Source organism: Hipposideros armiger, unplaced genomic scaffold (assembly GCF_001890085.2).
Source record: "Hipposideros armiger isolate ML-2016 unplaced genomic scaffold, ASM189008v1 scaffold_932, whole genome shotgun sequence".
NCBI lineage: Eukaryota > Metazoa > Chordata > Mammalia > Chiroptera > Hipposideridae > Hipposideros > Hipposideros armiger.
In genome coordinates this window covers 473,242-485,014 of record NW_017732282.1, presented here as the reverse complement: position 1 = coordinate 485,014, position 11,773 = coordinate 473,242, and the positions used below count along the sequence as shown (strand labels likewise).

Genomic DNA, 11,773 nt, shown 5'->3' with positions numbered 1-11,773 from the left:
TTCTGCATAACAGCCCATAAAGTCATTTCTTATAATTACATATTTTTCCAGGCAGAAATTTTCCTAGATAAAGTTTATCAAACATGAAATATTCAGAAAGTCAAACAGTAGCTGTGAGGTGATGTAAAACTGTTCCCGAGAGCAAGTGAAGAGTGCCCTCTGGTGACATCATGCTGCAACTGAAATGCATCACCGTCTTGAATCACAGAATTATTAAACTAGAGTTCCAGTTTCTTAAGTCAGGCTTTCATCTTAACCGCAAGGAATTTCTACACTTGCAAAGACCCATTGCACAATGTGCTACATTAGGACACGCTATTAGACTGTGTTATTTCGGTTTCCTTTTACAGAAGCCCCAAAGAAAATTTTAGTTGAGACAGTGTTCCATTAAGACATAATTTTTAACTGAAAAGAAGCATGTGAGTTGTCAATAGGGCACTTCCAAAGGGGATTTCCTAAATAATCTAACCTTGGCACACATTTTATTGCTGACTTGTTGTGTTTTATTTTGGGTAGGGGTTGGGGAACATTGAGACCTTGTGATGGGGTTCTTAATAGAAGTTACTGGATGTTCTCCAGCAGGTTTTGGGAATAACCATCTGGCGATCCAGTGTGATCCTAAATAAAGATAGAATGGTGGACCAAATGGCATTCCAGGACGCATCCCAAACGTTTTGTCGTAGGTTAAATTTTCCCTGGCGATCCGATATGCCTCCCCATTTGTGCTGTGTGGTACTAACAAACAGGAAAAGACGAACCTGAGGAAGCAGTGAACTCGGGCACCCCTCCAGAATGTGTCAGCGACAACGCTTCACATTTCAGCTCCTCCTTTCTCTTTTCCAAATTGTCTACTATGAAACAGCTTAGTGTGGTCATGATTAGATTTTATTATTACTGTTTAAAATGAATTGCTTTGGGTGAGCGACAGAAGCAAGTTTAACACAGGGCTGGCTAAACGAACAATACCTGGACTAGCTAATGAAAAGTCTTTGCATAGAACTAACTTCATGGAGAAATGAGGGACTTTGAAGAGCCCGTGTGGCGATAACTGCCATGGCTTGAACATGTGATCTGACAATCTAAGTGAAAGACGTGATAAATAAAACGTGAAAGATCTGACATGGCAGCAGTGAGGCCATCGTTGTAGAGGAAAATGTGGAAAAGCAGTAAGAAAGGACCACATGTCAATAATACATCTATTTAGACCAAGTCAAATGTAAATAAGGTTTGATTCTTAAGTCCGAAATTGTCTTTCCTTATAGACGGACTTTGCAGCATTGTTGCTACTATAATACTTAGGTGTGATTTCCGTTTTCTTGACAAAAATGGAGAACAAACCGTGTCATTTGGGGTGTGAGCAAAACCTCAAGGTTAGAGTTGGTACTTTAAAGAATTTTTATAAATTGGGACAGGCAGGTACTTTTAGATGCTAAGCAGCTCAGAAATTGAGGCCCTCTACCTTCAGAAAAGAGCTCACATCATCCATAAACTTTAATTAATTTTAGAAACAAAGTACAGTAAAACCTTGGATTGCAAGTAACTTGGCTTGCGAGTGTTCCTCAAGACGAGCAAACATTTCTAATACATTTTAACATGGTAAACGAGTGATGTCTTGTAATACGAGTAGTTTGTTTCTGGAATTAATTATGCTTGCAAACCAAGGTATTACTGTACTACATACATACTCGTATCTTAAAGACAAGAAACTTTTTAAGTGGAAATATGTTAATAGACATGCCTCATATGCAGCCTCAGAAACATTTACCATTTTCCAGGGTACCTAAAACCACTTCAGACTCTGCGTGTGTGTGTGTGTGTGTGTGTGTGTGTGTGTGTGTGTGTGTGTGTCAGAGAGAGAGAGAGAGAGAGAGTAACATGCTGACTTCTAAACAGAGGATGACAGAAATTATATTTGAGTAACAGCAAAAGCTTTCTTTCAAATTTCAATTGTTTCTAGAAAGCAAAGCAGACAATAAAACCTGTAGAAGGAGTTTATGAAAGAAAAAGCATCAATTTTGTGAAAATAACAAGAAAATAGGCACAGGGTCTATCACAAAATGATAGACTGTCACACAAGCAATTTTTGGTTTAGTAGCCTAGCAAGCAAAAGCTGCACATAAAGGCTCTTAACAAAAACATACAAGAGGCGCAAACGGGTATAGTGCAAACGCAGTCCCTGTGTACAGGATTCTGGGGCTTCCTGTTATCCTGAATGGGCATTACATTTATGTTTTATTAGGAAAAAACAAACATTAATTACAGAAGCATATTGGGCTACCTATATTTTAATTTTCCAATTCTCCTATGTGTCATTTAAACCCTGTAACTTCTTTTCCCCAGTGTAGCTCTCTGTGGGGGGGATGAATGTGGTGAACTGTGTTTCTCGAAATAAGCATGTGGGTTCACCAGCAAAACATGCTGTGTATATCTAAACATTTATAAAAATTCAGATTATCCTAAGCCCCAGCTTTTCAGTGATAGTCTAGGGAGTTCCATTAAAATATCAAAATTAAGTATCTTTGTGTTCCCCCAAAATGGCCACATAAAAAGCAACCAAAAGAAGTGGTGAGAAGTCCTTTCCCCATGTTCTTTCATGAAAATATGGAGTTCCATACTTTCTGTTTCCCTCTCCACTGGTTCTAGTCCCTCTGCCTTCAAATGCATGCTTTGTATCCTTAAAAAATAAATGATAACGTACTGAGAAGACACTGTTAAGGCATAGAAGCAAAGAGTTGCTTTTCCCTGGTATTAGGATCAATCTATCTTGTCTGTCTACCTGTCTGTTTTATTGTCAGGTTCACTAGGATTTAAACCCACAAGAAGGTATCAGGAAAGACAGCCACCTTCAAGAGTAGAAACAAAGAGCAGAAGTCCAACAGGGACCTAACTATTTTAGCAAGAAAGTTGGGAAGCAATACTATAACAACATTGCAATAACTTTTTAAGGAGGCAACTTCATAACAACTGTGGTAATTTTGTTAACACCTGTAGCTTTTCCACATGGTAGCACATCATTTGCTATTTTAGGTATTCTTTCCATAATGAAATAAAACAAAATAGTAAACAAAGCAGTTGATTTTTTCATCTCAAAAAATTCTTAACTCTTACCTTTTCTAATTGCTGCATTGCATTTAACCTCCCTTTCACTCTCATTTCAAACAAGTAGTATAGGCTGTGTTGCTATTTTTTAAAATCTCTCCAATTTGGTTTCACCCATATTGCTTTAAAATTTTTCTGTCCATGAATCTGGATACTTTTTATTGACCTGTCTTCCTATTTGTTAATCTTCTGTTCTGTGGCTTTTCTGCTTTTTTATTTTTTTTGTTCTCTCAGCAGTTAACCTGCTGTTAAACCCATGTGTTGAATTCTTATTTTCACATTATTATAACTTTTGGTTCTAAAGGTTCTGACTTCTATATCTTTTCAATTTACTGGACTTATTTTTAATAAGCGCTTGTATAATAATTGCAGTATCTAAATCACCTTTGCATATGTCTGTTGTTTTCCTGTTTCCAGTGAATTGGTCCTGTTTACTAGCATGCTTCATCCTTTTTGATTGGATGCTGGACATCGCAGATGAAAATTTTTAGAGGTTTTGGGTAATGCTATCTTCTCCCAAGGATTATTTTATTTCGGTAGGTAGGTAGCGTATCAGTTGGTCACCTTGGTCCCATCCAGGGTCAATTTTAGTCTTTCTTAGGGCTGGTCTGTTTCAGTTTTGCCCCTTTCCTGGTGTACGGCCTGTCCTCTTAGGGCAGCCTTTTATTCGATTTAGCTCTTCTGGGAGCCAGACAAAAAGCCCAGGTGTTTACCAAGGCCCATCGAACTCCGTAGCTTCAAATTCCATCTGCATCTATGCAGCAGTCGATGCCTGAGGAACTCTGTTAACTCCTTTAGTGTGCCAGCCAGGGGACAGACCAGGGTGCCTAGAGCACCTTCCTCAGCTCAGTAAGGCTGCCATTGCCTGTTTGGGTTCTGTCACCCTGTGGCACTTCAGGGAACCAGAAAGTACCCCTCGGGGGAAAGCTGGGGGTAACACATGTGGTGCTCAGTCATGCTTTTTCCAAGTTGGTAGTTCCTGGCTGCACTGATTGTGCTCCAATGTATTCAAAATGTTATTTTTTATACTTTGTTTCGCCAAGTTTGTTTCTTTATTGATTGAATGTGAACTGCTTATTCTCAACTCTGATCTTTTGTTTATGCTGTTTCTTCCGTCTTCCATTCGCTTCCATCACCCATCCAAATGAAGCCCATCTTTCTTGCTTCACCTGAATCTTATTTCCTCAAACCACTCGTGCATTTATCAAAAATGTTTTGGAACAATTTGTAATGATATGGCAGAACATTACATCATATAAAAAGTGTAAAGTTTCAAACCACATAAAACCTAATTTTATTTTTAAAAATCTAATTTATTGGGGGGAAAAAAAAACACCAGAAGAAAATTAGTAAAAAATGTTAATGGTTATTTCTAGGTGATAGGAATACATTTTTTTTTAAAAAAAAAGGTTTCCCATATTTGAAATTAACAAAAAAAATATATTTCTAGGTGATGGGGTTATGTAGGAATTATTTTTAAGGTCCTCCATCTTCTCTACAGTAAAATATGTTACTTTTATAACAAAAAAAGCTACTCTTTTAAATAATAGTTATTAAAGAAAATAAACGATTGAAATGTCTATGTGATCACACTCATGAGCATCTGCCATAGACCTTCACATTCGAAAAGTCAATCCACCGTTGCACAACAATGTGAATATACTTAACACTACTGAACTGCACACTTCAAGTGGTTAAGATGGTAAATTACATTGTGTTTTTTACAACTGAAAAGAAAAAATAGGAGTCATACATAGTAGGCCCTCCTCCCGCCCACACAGGGCCAGTCATCCAGGTATAGAGTGGAAATGAACATGAGTTTAATTGCAGAACTGATGAATTTATAGAACTCAAGTTCTATCAGATATTTGGTACTGATTGTAACCTGGCTTAGATTGTTCTTCCCAGATACTTTTAAATTGTTACAAAAAAATTGTAAGGAAATCCGGAAATGGTTCCTCCAGAAAGGCTTGAACGTTTTTGTTTCAGGCGACTTTTCCTGACTTCACAGAGTGTGAATCTTGATTCACAAGCTTGCACAGTCCATGCTGGCTAAAGCTGGATGACTCGGAACCATGACAGAGCCCACCTTTCCTTCTCCACTCCTGTCTGACTGAATCCGTTCACCATCGGTGTTGTCACAAGTAAGGTCCACATTTACAGTCACCTCTGAGGATATGTTAAAACTATTTAATTTGCGCTCAGATTGCTGTAAATACCGCCATGGCCTTTTACCCATCTGTTTAATTGAGCAATCACACAAAGCATGAAAAATCTCCAAAACATTATAAATGCCAATGTTATGTGTTTTATTTTTAATCAAGTAATTTTTTTAAACCTCAAAATATCCATAATTGACAGAGTAAGACATTAGGCATGAAATGAGAATATAAAATCCATGGTCTGCAGAAAGGCAAACAGTACTTGAGTCCATCGGCATGACGACACGAGTGAAATGCCATATTCCAACCATCTACTCCTGGTTTGTTCTTTAAAAACATACGGTTCAAATGTTATTTTCTTTTAATTTTCACTTGTAAACAACATGAGTCAAAATGGACAATGAGGTAATCTAAATACTACACAGGATAATTTAAAAACACTAGATAAAACGCCATATTAAAGACATATAGAAATCAGTGTTCACTTTGGTCTCTAGTATGGTTAGAGGTGTTAATACCAAAAAACAACACATACGAATTAAAGCCAGCTTGGTGGTGGGTGCCAGTGGTTGATAGATGTAAGTAATTCAAGAGGTAGTCAACACCATCATTTTCAAGCTGGTAAACTCTCACAAGTGTTAAGCCACAGATGTATTAAATATCGTAACAGCTTCTCACAGTACAGTACTTTGCCATGACTTTGCAGCTTTGTTCCATATATAAAATTTAAAAATGATTCATAGGTCAACCTCTCTAACTGAACTATGACACAGATCACACAACCACCACATCTTAAAGAGGCTGATGAAAGCTATGTAAGACAGAATTTGATGCTTTTAACAAGTTGTTCTTCTCTAAAACAAATAAATCTCATTAAGACATCTAGAAAATTAAAGTCAGTGCAGCTGCACTTGTACATACTTTCCCAAATTTTATAACCAAAGGGGAAATACACATATATATTTTTATGATAAACATTTCTTAGAGAAAACAGATAAATTAATTTAAATTAACTTTAAGACTTAATGAGATTTCCCATGTCCTGTATAATTCATCTTACAGTGAATGTTACAAAGTCTATTAACACTTATGGGCTTCTATTCACAAACTAAATACAACTAGCAGTAACTTGGGGCCACATTGGTGCAAAATAAAACTGGGCCAGAGTATTAAAAATATCAGCAATAAAAACATCCTATTTTTGTAGATGGACCAATGCTAATAACATGACGTTTCCTGATCTTTTCCCCTACATTGCACGCCAAACTTCCAAGTTATAAGCAGGTAAAAATCTTTTTATTATCTTTCCATTGTAAAAATACATCCAAAGTCTTCTAGCAAAGACTAGAAATGCAAGTATAAAAATGTTTCCACTATAATCTGCCATGTAGCAAATAGCTCACAGGGCTGAGAGACCGGTAGAGCATCTTAGGAATTACATTTGTCTAGACACTGGGGTGAGGTCAAGGGGTAACTAATTCAAAGACCTCCTGCCCAACCTATGAGTAACCCCTGTAAACTGATGCTTCACACAGCCCTTTCCCCTCAGTAGCTAGAAATGGCATTGCACATTCACTCTATGTCCACTCCTTGGCAAGCCAGTGCTAGTTAGTTGTGTGCCTAGGGCAATAATGCTGCAATATACTTGGCTTCAGGACAGCACAGACCCAAATGAAGATTGGCATCTTTTATACTGTTTGCCCAGCATGAGTACACTCATACCCCAATCTCTCCTCCTGCTTCCCTTTCCTGCCCCCAACCTCTGGGCAAAGCAGTCATTTCCCAGGTTACTTCTGTGTTGTTTCGCTTACATGTAAGGGGCCCCATAATTCTTTAAATACAGGATAACTTTAAGGAAATGCTCGGAGACTTTGCTAACTAAATGAGATGCTTCCTTATGCACAAACGTTTGTCAGAAACGTGCAGTTGGAAATCGGTATCTATGCTATAGATAAAAAGGTTCTGTACCAGAGGATTATCAGCCACTGTAAGGCTGGAGCAGCATAAAGGTGTGCTATGCATCAACTATGAGGTAGCCTTTTGTTGTAAACAGAATTATATTTCACCCATGTATATGGACACTGTTCTCACATCAGTGATATTCACATATGCGAGTAGTTCAGGAATTCTGCTTTAGAGTACTTTGACATAACAAATAGGAGAACTGATACCTGATATTCAGAAATTTTGATCTGTCCAACTTAGAGGTAGTTATCACTAATATTAGTACATAATACTTACATAAAGGTTTAAGTTATTTGGTTTGAGTAAGCAGGACTGTAGACTATTCTGTAAAGAATCAACATCATATGGTATGTTCCCTGAGCAAAGTTCTTTGTCCTGAGTATGTTATGCAAGTGATAATATTCTTATATAAAAAATAAACCCCGTCTTTTAATCATAAGATAGGTTTGGTATGTGCTCTTAGTTCAGTGTGGTATGATGCTTAGGATGATTTCAGATTGCACCCATAAGGTCCACAGTATAAAATGTTTTTTGTTTTAACCATGATCTCAGTTCTGAAAGTTTTATATGTAAACAGGGAATGTCCAATTCTCAAGTCCGTAACTTCCTATTTCTATAAGGTCAAGGAACTTTGGTTTGAATTTTCAAAGTGACTTATGTTTTGCATTTTTACTGTTGACCTGCTTATTATACCTGCTAAAAATTAAGCAATGCCACTTTGATTTGTCTACATAATTTAAATAAGCTTACAATCCTCACATAAGGCAAGGAAGTACTTCTCTACAGCTCTATCACATTCAATATCGTCAAAGGTAAGCGTTGCATCACAGCACACTGGTATTTCAGTATATACGATGGAGATTCTCACAAACACTATTGTGGAATTCAAGCTGAGTTGTAAAGGGCTGGTAGCTCAGCCCAAGGCATTTCTCCTTATGCGTGGCTTGCTGAAACAGCAGCAACTGTACAAGTCTCCCATGGCAGGACAAGTGGGGCAGGGAGCCAAAACTGTTCAGTAGAATATATCTCATCTGAGTCATGCTATTTTTTTTAATTGTTTGATTATCTGAGCTTACACCAACGGGCTCATACAAAACTATATTTATTGCCCAATGTTAAGCATTATAATTAATTGGTACCTTCTTGGAGATGTTTCAGAAATGTACCCAAATAACATCTATAACCAGGATGACACCAAAATGATTTTTTTTTCTATGACTGAAACTTAAAGGGACCGATACTATGATTGGTCCCTTGCCAACTGATTAACATAATTGAGGACCAACCTGAGAAACGTCTCTATCCTCGTCACTGCATGTTCATCCTGAATCCACCATATAAGGTTACTTCAGCATGAGTAATGAAGGGAACTTCCGTAAGGTCAATTTTAGGATATAAAATCTTTCTAGCTCTTGGGTAGGAGAGGGTTTGGTACCTCTGTCCCAGGCTCATCACTCTAGTTGCCTGCCACCAAACACTGCACTTTTTAATATTATTCAAGGTCACACATTATTGGGCAATTGTGAGCATCCACTTCATGTTCATTCTTAACCCTGGCATTTTATTCACATCTATGCTATTTTGTTTGTTTTAGAAACAAGTTAGATAACTCTCCAGGGGGGAATAAAAACTGCCACCAAAAGTATACACCAAACAACTGGAGTTTTCCTCCAAGGTCTTCAGTAGTAAACAAGGAGGGCCCCCTGCTCGAAGCGATGGTTAGAAGGACTGACTTAGTCAGGCAAGCTGCTGCCGCCACAATCCCATCCGAAAACCTCACATGTAAAAGATTATAACGAGCTGGTATCAAAATACCACCGAAAACAATCAAGTCACTACATTTTTACATTGCCCTCCCCCTTCCTTTCTCTTAATAGGCATCTAATTTACAATCAAAATATATGAATTAAAAACATTGAAAATATCGGCACAGAAAATTACACATTCATTGTCTTTTCTGGAGTTATACATCCCAGATTCAAAAAAAAAAAAGGTGTGGCAGTCAGAGGCATATGGAGTTAAGGAACTGCCTTCAAAGCGGGTGGGGGACACGCTAAAGGTATCAAGAAAAAAAGGCAGTCCCAAAATCGGGAGAAATGATGATTTAAAAACCTTTAGTACCATATGACTGGCAGCTCTGAGATCTGAAGTATCCTTTGGTTCACACAAAAGGTAACAGTCATGTTTTTATTTTTATGTCATGGAAAGGGAGTGGTATTTCAAGAGAAACTTCAGGGGTTATTTTTGAAACCATCTAAAATGTTTCACACCAGTTTTTAGTTCTTGGGGATGTCCAAATCTGTGAGGGAGGGTGTGTGCTTATGTCTATATACACACATATATAAAGATAAACTCTCTTTATATATATATGTCTACATTCCTATATAAATCCCCCTACACACACACACAGACTCAGGCTCTCTCCCTCTCACACATGCACATATAGATATACACAGTATCAGTGACACCCTGGCTCAAGAGTAATTTGCTTAGAGTGATTTGTCTGTTTAAAAAAATTCACAGTTCCTCAACAGTAGTTAAAAATCCCAGGTCAGCTGCTGTTTGTGAAATACTGTTCCCCTGTACTTGCATGAGGTAGACTTCCCAACCGGGGAAAGAAAATGATATGTTAAGAAGAAGGGTTATTATGTCTTTTTCCTTTTTTGGACGGAAGGCCCCTTTTTGCTTTGTTCTTCCGGTGCTGCCGACGACTTGGTGGAGGACGGTTCTTGAGGTGACCTGCCTGGCCATTCTGAGATCTCGGACCTGGCCTCCTGAGGAAACGGCGGTGAGGTACAGCCGTGCCCTCCCCCTGCTTCCCGAGGGAAAGTCGACATGCATGGCTGGGATTCTGCTTCCTGTCTTCCCTGAGAACTGATGGGCGGCTGCGCAACAGTTTTATATGGGCAGTTGGCCACCATGTGCGTGATGCTCTGACAGTAATGGCACTTCTTTGGCTGAGGAGGTAGACTACATTCCTTAGCATGATGATCAAGGCCGCCACAGTTGTAGCATCTGCAACAAGAATGGAAACATCTTAGGAGTAGGGCGCAAGTGTCAGAAAATACATGTTATTTTATGTATGTCAAAAGATACTAAAATCATTTTAGTATTTTAAAAATACAACGAGGTCAGCTTATTTTAATGTGCCTTCTTAGTAAGTATGCAATGCTATTTATAATACCAGTGGCTTCAAAGGCTATCGTGACCAAAATGCTCCAGCAAAGGTATAAAGCTAGCTGTACTAGACACGCCAGTCAATGTAAAACATGAAAGACTATTCAATCACTTCCATATAGGAATGTCCCCTTTCTTAGATCTGATAGGTTATTTTAAGAGAACAGTTTAGTCCACTAGAGGGCAGCCAATGTTCAACAATAAACAAACAGCAAACTTCAAAGACAAAAACTACAGCTGTTGGCATAATATTCAATGGCAATGCACTCAGCAGTTAGGAAAATTATAGCTCAAATTAAATTATATTATATTATAGAGCAAATTAAATTTTATCAGTTTAACATTTTTGGGGGTATAAATTATTTTGGCTACAGAAACCAATTGACTTGAAGATTTTTTCCCTTTGTACAAATTAAAAAATGTAGTGAAATTTGATATATCAGAAAATCAGACATCTGTGGTGAATGATATCTGGCAAATGACCTAGTAATTTTAGAGCAATGCATTTAAGTATCTGTATCAGAAAAGAAATTAGTTTTGCTTTAGGGTAAATTCTTCTAAATTGAAATAAACATAAATCCATCCTTAATTAATATTTAAAAGCACATGAGGGGTATGGCTTTGTACTAGATGTTTGAAAATTTGACTTAGCTTCTAGAAGCTGAGCAACTAAATTATTTGGAAGGTATATCTGTTCAATTTCAGTCAGATTTTCTTTTAAAATCTTATATTAAAAATGACAAAACAGCATAAATTGGAGAAAAAATTTTAAACTTACAAGGGTTTTTAATCTACTTGTTGAGTACAGAATTTGCTTATTGATTTGTCCCCAAATGAAATGTTTTAAGGACATTCTATTTTAAATTTATTTTCATATACATTTATGACTCCATAATTCTCATTATGAAGCACAAACAATAGATCCTAGTTTTCTAAAAACAGAAAAATAATTGGTAACTGTAAGGGTCAGCTTAAGACTATGACAACAAAATAGATTTGTGTGTGTGTGGGAATAGCAAGCTTAACAACTGATATTACCATATATTTTAAAGACAAACTACTAAGTTACTACTAAAATACTGAGCAGTATATGTAGGATACTTAGTATTTTCTCTTTTAGGATAAGTTACAAAGAGTGAATTTTTTTACTTGGCAAAAACTAGGATATTTTCGGCCTGCTTCTCCAATGTATCAATTTTACCTTACAGATTTTGGAATCATGGATTCATAAGATGGGCTTTTACTCTTTGCAATATTAACAAGTATTTATCTAGAGGGAAAAAGAATGCATCCTATTTTTTAAAAATTAAAGGTTTCAAAAACCAAGAAATCACTTTTCCTAATTATTTGTTGTACAATTATACCCCTTA

The 11,773-nt window shown here is 37.1% G+C and overlaps 1 protein-coding gene across 3 annotated transcripts in view; it reads right to left on the bottom strand.

Annotated features, from left to right (window-relative positions):
* Positions 1–9,679: 9,679 nt before the first annotated feature.
* The window catches only part of LIN28B (lin-28 RNA binding posttranscriptional regulator B), a 116,833-nt gene continuing 114,739 nt past the window's right edge, over positions 9,680–11,773 (bottom strand). For all 3 annotated transcript variants that reach the window (XM_019630693.1, XM_019630694.1, XM_019630695.1), the window contains one exon: positions 9,680–10,241. In XM_019630693.1, the coding sequence (XP_019486238.1) occupies positions 9,872–10,241 (370 nt within the window). In that variant the 3' untranslated portion in view covers positions 9,680–9,871. The remainder of the gene's footprint in view (positions 10,242–11,773) is intronic.